General features: G+C 42.2%; 1 protein-coding gene across 1 annotated transcript; it reads right to left on the reverse strand.

Annotated features, from left to right (window-relative positions):
- LOC110437261 lies at nucleotides 10,779–11,399 on the reverse strand. The gene is made up of 2 exons (XM_021465645.1): nucleotides 11,085–11,399; nucleotides 10,779–10,901 (listed from the first exon to the last, which is right to left on the reverse strand). The coding sequence occupies exons 1-2, from the start codon at nucleotides 11,397–11,399 to the stop codon at nucleotides 10,779–10,781; spliced, it is 438 nt and encodes a 145-aa protein (XP_021321320.1).

Here is an 11,912-nt window from a genome sequence, read left to right on the forward strand (position 1 = left end):
AGAACGGGTAGGGTTTATCGGCCTATGGATAAGCATCCTTTTTGGTATATTCTTATCATTTGGTTCGTCCCAGACATAGACATACTCCTTTGAAGTAGAGAAACCATAGTTACTCTCTCTATTCTCCTACCATCGCCCATATATTAGATTGCTCTACTCTCTATTCCCATATTATCACCTATTGTTATCTTACCTTTAATATTGTTCTTATTCAATTCTACCATCTTTCCTATTTACACCTACCTATCTATCTAGGTTAAGGTAGAGCGTAGATCAGTTCTCCCGTTTCCCTATGGATACGATAAAATCTTTAACTGGGTAAAAGCTACAACGGTATCCGTGCGCTTGCGGATTTATCTGTGTGCGTATAAATACCATAGTACACTCTAGTGCCATGCTGGGGATGACAACCTAGTATTCAAGTGGTGTTAGCAAGTGTCAACAAGGATTTTTGGCGCCGTTGCCGAGGAAACGGTTGCTGAGTTGACTAAGAACTAAATTAATCATTTTCTAATATATATATATATATATTTCGTTTTATCCTTTGCCTCATCTCTGCTATTCTTTCTTCTTATATAATCCATGATTTCTGGTCTATCATGAATGTAAACATGTCTATCTATCAATTTCATAGACCTACGGGCACACATCTCGATCCACCAAAATCTTCAAAGCCTATCATAGCATCTAGTTTTGAGATAGACCCCGAATACATAGAATTTTTTAAAAACCAACCTTTCTCAAGAGAAGGTGAAGAAAACCCATACACACACCTAAGAGAGTTTTATCGAGTCTGTGACCTCCTTCTCATAGAAGGCATGTCCGATGAGACCCTTAATTGGAAGCTCTTTCCATTCTCTTTAACAGGAAAAGCTAGACATTGGTATAAACTCAAAGTAGGGAGTGTTGATGGAGATTGGAAGGAGTTATATAATAGCTTGCTTTTTAAATATTTCCAATCTCCAAAGTGGCGAAACTTCGAAGTGAGATTATTTCTTTTAGACAACTGGAAGAAGAATCTCTTGGCAAATCATGGGACCGCTTTATTAACCTTACTCTCACTGGCCCAAAGCTTTCTATTTCGGGAGAAGTTCTTCTAATTCACTTTTTTGAGGGCCTTAGTAGGGAAAATAAGCAAACCTTGAATACAGCCTCTAGAGGATCCTTCTATCACCTACCTGCTAGTGAAGCTAGGGATTTAATTGATTTATTGAGTGGAAAGTTTCCTAGCATTTATAGCCCTGAGAAAGAGAAAGAACCAGTTCCTAGACAAGAAGAAGAAGTTTCGATAGCCAGATCACAACCACTTCAATCCCAAACTTTAGCTATCGATCCTAAACCATCAATACCCCAAATTTCTCCAAGAGAGGAAGGAATTCTGACCTTAAATCTTTCAAATGCTGATGGTTTAGACTTCTGGTTCCATAAGAGACCTTCAAGCAGGGATAATTCAAATCCTTACAATAATGGTTCTCTTAGAGAATGTCCTGGTTCCTGTTATGAAGAAGTCGAGGATGACATATCAAGTGAAGAAGAGCAAAACCATATAGAATATTCTATCTGCTCCCCTTCCATGTTCACAAATTCTACATCCATCCTTGACCTTAGAGATCCCTCTTATCCCTCTCCTTTTAAGTCTCATGATGATCCTAACAATCCATCAAGACGATCAAACCATAGGAGTCATAAAGACCATGAGGATGACATGTCAAGTAATGTCATAGAAGGAGAGCTAAGCCATATAGAAAATTCTAACACCTCCCCTTTCCTGATCACAAGTTCTAAATGGCTAGAATGTGTAGAATGGATGGATAAGGAAGAAGCCTTAATGGATTCTGACTTTGGCTCAATTTCAAATGGTGAGTTCTTGACTCCCTTTGAAGATGAGATTCATCCAACTACAGAAGAGGACATATTTGAGACCAATCCAGCAGAACCTCCAAACATTCAGATTGGAGACGAAGATAACATTAATGAGCATGGAATATATTTCATAGCCACTTCGTTTACTCCATGCTCATATGCAACATCTTGCCAATCTATTGGTCTCTCCAACATCACCACATTTGAGATCTCCAATCCCCTCTTCCTTTCTATTTATAAAAACTTTAAAAGGGCGGTTGTCGATGCATATGTCTATAATAAATATTGCAGATCTCGTTGAGTTGATCTTGATATAGGTCAGCGTTGGAAGGGAAACCACTTCGCCGACATAAATTGATGGTTTCCCATGGACAAGCTTAGTGTCCTAAAATAAGCAATGATCAGATCGTAACAGGAGCTTTTAATTTTTGCAACATTACCTGGTGTATTGAGCATATAATGATAATTGTAAAAATATTCCTTCGGATATTCTTGTCACTAACCTTTCCAGGATTAGAGCAAGAAGATTGGATGAATGACAAAGACAAGGTATGTCCAACCAATCATGATGCAACACTGAATTAAATTCATCCAAACTTGAATTTTGCAAAATTCAAGCTTGGGGGAGTACTTTACATAAAAACATCCTTTGCCATGTTGCTATGTTGGTTGTCCCTGTTGATATTTGGGAACGCAATAAGGAAATCATCCGCAAGCGCACGGATATCGGTGAGCATTTCACCCGGGAGGTTTTCCAGAGTATCGTATTTATATTTTTACCACTGGGAGAAAGGGTGCATCTGACTAACCAAATCTATTGCTACTATCCCTTTAGGCACAAAGAATGTCTTTCGATGTGAGTGATAAATAGAGAAGACTGCAACCGTAGTCTCCTTCTAACCTTGGTAAGGATGATCTACTGTTCTAATGGGGAGGCTAACGGAATCTAGACACCACAAAGGATGTTCAACCCGCACCTATAAACCCTATCCTTCCTGCTAACGAGATGTGATCTACAAAGGTAGCTAGGAATTGTCACGTTCCTCACTACTACCACGGTCCAGCTAGTCAGGGAATATCTATGAGTACCCCAGCCTAAACACCACGTTTACGCCAGCAATGATTACTCTAAACTCTACGCGAAGAGATTAAAGTAAACTCATAAACCATAAGAACAATAAAACAAGAACTTACTAGAATTTAGAAGTCGAATTACTGAAGAATCCTAGGAGCAAGCTTCGGGTTAGGAGAACTTGATCCCGCAGGTACAAGCTTGGAGTAGTCACCGACAAGCCGGGCTTCCTCCACTCTACACCTCCACTCTATCTCTCTCAATCTAGTAGAAACTAGAAGATCTATTTCTACCTTACATTGATTGCTAAGCCTAAAAGGAAATATTAATTAGAGAAGAGGTTTTCCTTCGAGGGCACCCCTCAGTCTCTATAATAATTTCTTCATGTCTTCTCCAGGGGCCAGGGGGGCCTCGCTTATATAGTCCTCCCCTTCTATGCGTTTTTGGGTCCATAGCCGAGGTGGTACTATGTTTTTCTTGATCCAATAGGTCGGTGGAATATCCTGAGCGAAGGAGTCTTGAATGCCCTGGGCCTGGCCCAGCTTCGCCTCCGCTTCGGTCTCGTGGCTTCTGGAGTCTTCTAGATGATGTAAAATTGCACGGTGCGTTGATATCTCTATGTAATCCTGACATGTGGGCCTTTCTTCCTTATTTCCTGATAACCCCCTGCAGAAACAGATAAACAACAAAACTCGTGGAATTATGTCAGATCAAACCCTAATTCTAGGTGATGGTTGCATATTGGTCCTTTCTCTTGTTTATTTGATAATTAAAATTGATACTTAAGAACCGTCAACAGTCCCTACCTTTGAGACATGCTCAATTTGTTAAACGCTAATCATTCTATTTTCATCTCCACTTGAGTAGATCTCTATAATGCTGTCATGCTACCTTTGTCTATTCACAAGTAAGTGTTGGTTTGGAAGTACTTGACATACTTCCATTGGCATTTAAATTAAGCGTGGTGCTTAAGTTAAATAGCCTTCCTTAATCTGATTAGACATGGAGTCTAGTTTGGTTACTAAACTAAAAAAACTGCTTGTGTAGACGTTGGTATATTTTGTCGGTCTAACCCCTGCAGAAAAACTTTCAATATCGACCTGGGAAGTCCTGAGATAAACTCACATTGGAGACAAAGAGAGAGACACATGAAGTTTAACAATTTACACAAGGAAGACATAGCTCATAAGAGATGACCCATGGAGGGTGCCACAAACACGATGCACAACCGCTAAGAAAGGAAAGCTTCCACAAGGTGATACTGTACCATCACTCTTCAACTAAGGTAACATCTTAAGGTACATGACTATCACTTTTTTAAGCTTCTCCTTGGTTCTGGCATTCACATAAAGAGACAACCATGTATGATTTATAACTCCAAATTAACCAACCCAACTGATTCAACATGTGTAGTCCTTTAATATTTGTTCCTAGTACTACCTCCATGATCCCACAATCCTAATCATATGAGCTAAATCTTACACATTCAATCTTTGGGAAGATATAAAGAAAGAGACATATACATAGATAGATTATCTTTCCATAAGGTTGAGCGATATGATCTCACAAATGTTTTAAATGCTACACTCATGAACTTATCACCCATCAACTTTGTCTTGCTCCCTATGCTTGAGGATAGAGAAGAATAAATATACTGTTGGTTCTGTTGGTGTTTTCCACCAACAGGACCCATGCACTTGATCTCTGCCTTGCCTCTATGAGTAGGACATATTTTGAGAAACATAGAGGATTTTACAACTCCCATATTCCACCAAGTGAAAGACTTGGATCTACAAGCACAAACACATTGAGCAGGATGCTGCCAACGCCGCACTTCGAACTGCTGGGCAAACGAAGAACATGGGTGACACCGTATCAAGAGGTGCAGACGTCATGGTCCGCACCTAAATCAAATGACGCACCTAAAGAATGAACAGTGAGTGTGGTTGTTGGCATTTCTTAACGTCATCACTAAGAACAGGGTTTAATCCGTCCTCAGCAACGATGTCAGAAATGTCGTGATAACACTTACTAATGCAATCACCAAGATTAGAGTATAAATCCATCCTAAGCAACGGTGCTAGAAATGCTTGTTAGCGTTTCTTAGCGTCGCTACCTAGAATAGGGTTCTGCTCTACTCATGATAATGGCATTGGCAGTGTTATATTGGCAGATCCGTAGCATCACCACCTTGAATAGGAAGCTAGATCTACCTTCCCGATAACGGCGCCTTATTACCATTAGGGTAGGGTTCCAGTTCTTAATCATGGTAGTGGCACTAGGATTGCCATGTTGGTATTCCTTAACAAGTCACTAGCTCGGTGCATGTCTAGCAACAATGTTAAGTATATACTGGGGTGATAGTTCCTTAGGTTTGGAGTTTAAGTACCGCAAGCGGATGGGAATTATCATGTAGCATTTCAACCCAGTGATTTACCGAGTGTCGTATTTATAGGTTCGCTCTAAGGAAGGCTTAATATGTTAAGGATTCTAAGATAAGCATAGATCAGAGTAATTATGATAGCAATAATGGAATCAAAAGTCATAGCAGGTGATAAACATTTATATGTAGAATAGTGATCCATCAAAATCTAGGCATGGCATATGGGCTAAGGAATAAAAAGAGACTAAAAGAATGAATTGAATCAAAGAATAATCAAACAACCTATTGGAGCAGGTGTGGTCCTAGATACAGATCATGTCATATAACAAGTTAATCATGTAATTATACTACTTAGATCTAGTCCTGTGTTTAGATGGTTTGGGAGGCTACGCGAGTACTGGTCTGCCAGCAACCTCCGTGACTATTTAGACTCCTACACCCTAGCCAAACATGGGGGAATGCCAAGGACGGACAGGGCTATCACCACCTACCGCCATCCCCTCAACCATGGACTAGGACAATGCATTTACCCGACCTTTACACCCAAGCACCATGCTTACATGCAAAGAACCTACTCGGACTCCCCCGGGTCCCCAACCCTACGGATCGACAGGTAAGAAGCCTGAGCCTAATCAAAACAGCATGATAAACCCCCATCTTCACACAAAGCTATTTCTAGGCAATTAATTGACATGAAGCAATTAGACTAAAGTCCTAAGTGAGAATAATACAACATACACTTAGCACTAGTTCATATAATACACTACTAGCCCTAGGGTAGCATTATACTATAAGAACTATATACTAAAATGTATGTCATATCATTTTCACTAGAACTATATTCTAGTTCATATGCTAGCATCATAAAACAGGGCCTATGATCTATGTCATATACCATAGCATAAGAACTATACTCTAGTTCATATGAAGATCTATATCGGACATGATAAGGCATGGACTTGGAGTAAAGATATTCTTTATTCATACCCAAGTTTCTCTCCAAGGAGCCAAGCCCTCCTTGATAGCTCACCCAACTCTCTCTCTAAAAGCTAAAAGGAAAAACTAAGAAGAGGTAGTGCCCAAATGCCTTGAAGGTGGAGTGTTGATTGTGAATGTGATGATATCCATGGAGCCTCCCTCTCCCCCTCCTTAAATAGGTGGGGAAGGTCAGTTCCCCAGGGTGTAAACTGCAATTTGCACGCGGGGACTGCGGGAGGATAGGCTCAGCACCGCTCTGCGAAAGGCGGTGCCGAGATGGGCTGGGCCAGGGTCGACCGACCCTAGGGGGCGGCCGCCCCCTGGTGTGCCCCGCTGGCCCCGACCCGAAGCCCGTTGCCTTCCTCTCGGGCCCCTGAGTCCAGATCCACCTGCAAATTGATGCACTTCTATATTGGGCTTTTGGGTACTTGTTTATTTGCGCATTTTTTGATGTGTCGGATTGCGCCTTTTTATTTGCTTTCCACCTGTATGCCTGTATATGATCTGCAAAACACAACTTGCACTACATGTGGAACTTGGTAAGCATTTAATAAGTATATGTGAGTAAAATACATGCTTTTCTTCCTTTGCATGGACTATGTTGGCGGGGTAAATATGTCATTAAGAACCGCCAACAAACTCCCCCAAGCTTACCCCTTGATCGTCCTCGAGCAAGAAGATCTTGGTTGTTGATCAGGAGTTGGTACAATATTTTCACTTCTATCCAGTACATACCTTCAACCAAGAATTCTCCTTTGAATTTTGAACAGATATGTCATGGGGCTTATTGCTCATGCCTTGGGTCCTTAAGCATTTGCAGGATGGATTTGATCAGATCGAGTGCTATATCCCTAGTTCTTTACTTCACCTTTGTTCCAGAGTTTTTGATTTTCAAAACTTAGCACATTTATTTGTCAAATTAAAGAATGGATCCAAAGAGAAAGTTAATCATACCATTGAATTTTTGAAAACTTTTTCTTTTCCATCATTCTCTTTTTGTCTATTAGAGACACATGGCTGTGGCTAATTCTACTGTTGGGCACTTGCCCATTTTTTTTCGAGGTTCCGAACACATGTCCCTTTTTATTTCCTCGTGATCTTTCTTTTTGAGGTTTCGGACACATGTCCCTTTTTATTTCCTCGGATGCTTTTTTTTTCTTTTTCATAGCCATATGCCTTCGAACAAACTTTTGAGATGATAACATAATGAAATATTTTTGTTTTCAATGGTATGACAACCTCTCAAAGGGTCAACAAAGCTTAATCTAACTCAATGTGATTATTTTATTTTTGTAAAACTTCAGAACTCTAGCGTTGTTTAGAACAGGATACTAGCAGCTCAGATCATCACAAATATATCCATTAATTACTTTAGACTTTAAATAGAGCATTTTGCAACCCACACATTTAATCATTTTATTAATTTGGAGAATTCAAGGTTGAAACTAGATACTGGAAAGAAATTACGATAGAGCAACTATTCATCATTTCAACAAGGAAGAAACATATATCTTACATCACATATAAGAGTGGAATTATATTTTTGTCTTTTTGCATTTTTCATTTTTTTATATGCAATAATTAAAACATGAATTTAACTAATGGAAATTTCATAAAGTAAACATGCTAATTTAAAATTAAGGATGCATGAAAATAAATATACAATGCAGATAACCTCGGGATTGGGGGTCCTCCCCCAAGCTAGCTTCTGGCCTAGGGGTTGTACCCCATGTACCGCCAGAAGTCTTGGAACTGTTTCAGCAGCTGATCTTGGCGAGCTTGCATTTCTTCTTGCTGCTGCTGGTGCCAGACCTGTTGTTGCTGTTGCCATAGCAACCCTTGCTGGTGCCACTCCATGGCCTGCTGGTGGTGCGCATCGGTGGTTTGGATGTGTTGTTGGAGAGTATCCAGGATCTCATCCGTGCGCACCACCAGTCCCCCAAGCTAAGCTTGGAGGCGCTCCAAGTCGGTTCGGCCTACTGTGGAGGCCGAAGCATATTCTTCTAGTGATTCGGCCCTCCAGTGCAATTGTTGTTCCCAAGCGCTGGAATCCGCCTCAGCCCACCACTCAACACCTTGTGTCGGCATGGGTGTGTCCCACCCCGACTGGTAGATCGGCTGTGTATAGGAGGGTGGTGGCTAGGAGCTGGATCCACCGATGTCCCTGCCAGAAACACTACGCCTTCGTGCAGTTTCACCTGTCTGCAGATCAAAGGTTAGTCTCCCAGAGTTATACAAGCGTAGACCCAGGTTAGGTAACCGGATTACGTTTGTATACCCTGGGAAATAAAACACAAGACCGCCCGCATTATCTCTTTTCAAATGGTGACCTTGGATAAGATAGGTTTCATTAATCATGGTGCGTGGAATTTGAATATAATCAAGATCTTGCCTTTCCAACGCACCAATGGCCGTGGCAACACGTGTTATGAGTGAAGTCAAAGAGATAGGGGTGGTTGTCTTGATTATATCTAACCAATGCCTTACAATTTCTTGCACAGGCGCAACTTTTATTTTCATTCTAGCTGCGTAAAGTAACCTCATTTCATTTACTCGCACAACGTGGGTATCCTGGCTAGGAAACATTGTTATGGATAGCCAAAGGTGTAAAAACCTTAGAGTGGGGTGTTGGATGTGGGCATTTCTAGGATAGTATTTTCCAGTGTGAACTTGCCCCATGATTTCTTCCCAAAACTTATCCTTATTAAACCCTTTTGTGGCATGCACTAAATCAAGAGAGCATCTTTGATGAAAACCAAGGTATTTGCTTAAGTCTTTCCAAAAGATAGCATATTCATTTCCAAATAAATGAACAAAAATACCTTCATATGTTTCTCTTAAAGTGCATAGGAATTGAATGGTAAGGGTATAGGATCCATACTCAGTTATGGGGTGAATGTTGTCCCACCCGACGGCTTTCCATATGGAGAGGAATTCAGAGTCCATACCGATGTCGGAGAGGAGCGAGTCATCGTAGACCGGCGTATGGAGGAAGATCCGATCCTTGAGCATGTTGTAGGCTTGATGTTCTCGATCACCCACCTAGTCGAATTGGTGGGCTCCTCCTTCTTCATGTTGTTCCTCCTCTTGTTCCTCCTCTTCTTCTTCCTCTACCTCTTCATCTACCTCCTCGATCTCCGGGGATTCTTCCTCAGCGGAGGGACTCCATCGGGGATCGGTGTAGTATGAGGAAGTGCTCTGATAGGGGCGCTTCGAGGATGACCTCGTGACTCTTTTAAACGCCCCCGAAACTGTTGTGCCGAACCTTTTCATGGTGCAATGCTTGCACCAGTGGATAGCTAGCTTGGATAGGTGATTTTTTTATGAGGTTTCTGCTGGTGGTTGGTTGGAAATAGCAAAGATGTGAAAGTGTTGCTTGGAGAGTGAAGATGGAAGTGATGAAGTGAAGTGAGAATGGGTGGAGAGGGCCACACCCGAACCCCTGGTATTTATAGTTTGAAAATGCAGGTGGATTCGGGGTGAGGGCAACGGCTAGGAGCCTCCCCCAGCTAGCCGTTGGCCAGAGCCATTGGGGGGGGGGTCGGCCGACCCTAGGGGCGGCCGCCCCCTGGTAGGCCCCGCTGCTCCCCAGCTTTTGTCTCCATCTTTCAACGGCTAGTTTTTGAAGTTTTCCGTCGGCATATTGATGCACTTCTAGCTGAAAAAATGACTTTTGCAATTTCCAACATTTATTTGTAAAATTTTTATTTTCGAAAAATTTTGAAAAAATGTTTTTCTATTATTTTATTTTATTTCCTAGTTGAAAATGAATTTTTGAATATTTTTCAATTTTTTAAGATAACTACCGATTACCTTCGGCAGAGGCTCAAAAAAAAATGTTTATAGTCCTTTTGAGAAGGACTCTTCCGTCGTTTGAATTTACCCTGCATGGTTAGTCGGAGAGTTCTCGGGTTGCCCCGGGAGTCTACCCGCATTCTCAGTAGGAATTGCAGCGGCGATCTGAGCTAGTTGTGTTTCTATCATTTTATTAAAGCTCAGTTGGTTTTGTACGGAAGAGGCAAGGTATTCTATTTTTGTATTTATGTTTTCTAAAACCTTATCATTGGACAGCAACTTTTTAGTTAAGTTTTCATTTATTTTAGCTTGTCCAAGAACTAGGTCTTTTAATGAAGGTTGATCCGAATTAAAACTCGAATTACCTTGGAATGAAGAGCGTGACTGATTATTCCAACCATTACCTTGGTTAGCGCCTCCTTGTTGGCGGAACCCGTTGTTGATGTAGGCAGCGTCTTCACGAGTTTTGGGGCAACCATTCCCCGAATGGCCAACTTCTCCATAGACCTCGCACGTCATGTGCGAGTCTATGGCCTTCACCGAGTTCGAGGAGTTCTCTTGGTTCCTCTCGGTGAGTTGCTTCATCAATAAATCTATTTTTGCGGCAAGCATATCCGTCTCCTTCACGGTATGCATGCCTTTTTGTGTTTTGGCAGCTGGTGGTTGAGTTCTGTCCTCCCCCCAGCTCTAGTGTTCTACCATCTTCTCGATCAGGGCCTTGGCCCCGGCGGTGGTAAGTGATAGGAACGCGCCTCCAGCGGCGGCGTCTAGGTGTCCCTTCGACATGGGCGTGAGCCCATTGTAGAAGCTCTGGAGCACCATGCAGTTCTCCATGCCGTGATGGGGGCAGCTTAGGATTTACTCTTCTAGCCGCTCCCATGCTTCAGGGATTGTTTCGCTGGCATTTTGTTGAAAACTGGCAATCCTTCCCCTCAAAGCATTAGTTTTGCTTATGGGGAAGAACTTGGCGAGGAATGCCACGGAGCATTTTGCCCACATGGTGACAGCTTCCTTATCTTGATAGAACCACCTCTTCGCCTTCCCCACGAGGGAGAAAGGAAAGAGGCGGAGCCGAATGACATCAAGAGTAATGTCCTTGATGATAATCGTGTCACATAGCTCCAGGAAGTGTTGAAGGTGTGCATTTGCATCCTCGCTTGGCAAGCCACAGAATGGGCTCGCCCGCACCATGGTGATCAGGCCGGTGTGTAGCTCGAAGTTCTTGCCAGCCGTGTCAACAGCGGGGCCAGTGGCCATGTTGGTGACAGCGGGCACGGAGAACTCGCGGAGTGTCTTCTCGGCGGCCATGAGTTCGTTTGGGGTTGGTGCGGTACCGGCTGGTTCACTTGTCGGTGGAGTAGCAGAAGACGAAACGGTTCGAGACCGTCTAGTCCTTAGGAGTGCCTCAGGATCGAAGATGTAGTTTTCTGGCAAAGAGAAACCAGGCATACACTATTCCTCCAGTTTCATCCACAACAGGGAGAAAACAGGCAGAGTTAGCCTGCATAACAATTGACTCATTACGCACATCAGATTACTTGATTATATTTATCTAGAATCATTTTCATATTAGCCTTCCCCGGCAACGACACCAAAAATGCTTGTTGGCATTTCTTAACATCATCACTAAGAACAGGGTTTAATCCGTCCTCAGCAACGATGTCAGAAATGTCGTGATAACACTTACTAATGCAATCACCAAGATTAGAGTATAAATCTATCCTAAGCAATGGTGCCAGAAATGCTTGTTAGCGTTTCTTAGCATCGCTACCTAGAATAGGGTTCTGCTCTACTCATGATAATGACATTGGCAGTGTTATA

The sequence above is a fragment of the Sorghum bicolor genome, chromosome 7 (genome assembly GCF_000003195.3).
Source record: "Sorghum bicolor cultivar BTx623 chromosome 7, Sorghum_bicolor_NCBIv3, whole genome shotgun sequence".
NCBI classification, from domain to species: domain Eukaryota; kingdom Viridiplantae; phylum Streptophyta; class Magnoliopsida; order Poales; family Poaceae; genus Sorghum; species Sorghum bicolor.

What these genes read in the sequence shown, in the direction of transcription:
- LOC110437261 (XM_021465645.1), bottom strand. Translation starts at nt 11,399, where the DNA reads ATGGCCGCCGAGAAGACACTCCGCGAGTTCTCCGTGCCCGCTGTCACC. An exon ending in AGGAAGCTGTCACCATGTGG is followed by an intron (nt 10,902 to 11,084) that starts GCAAAATGCTCC and finishes ATGGTGCTCCAG; the next exon opens with AGCTTCTACAATGGGCTCAC.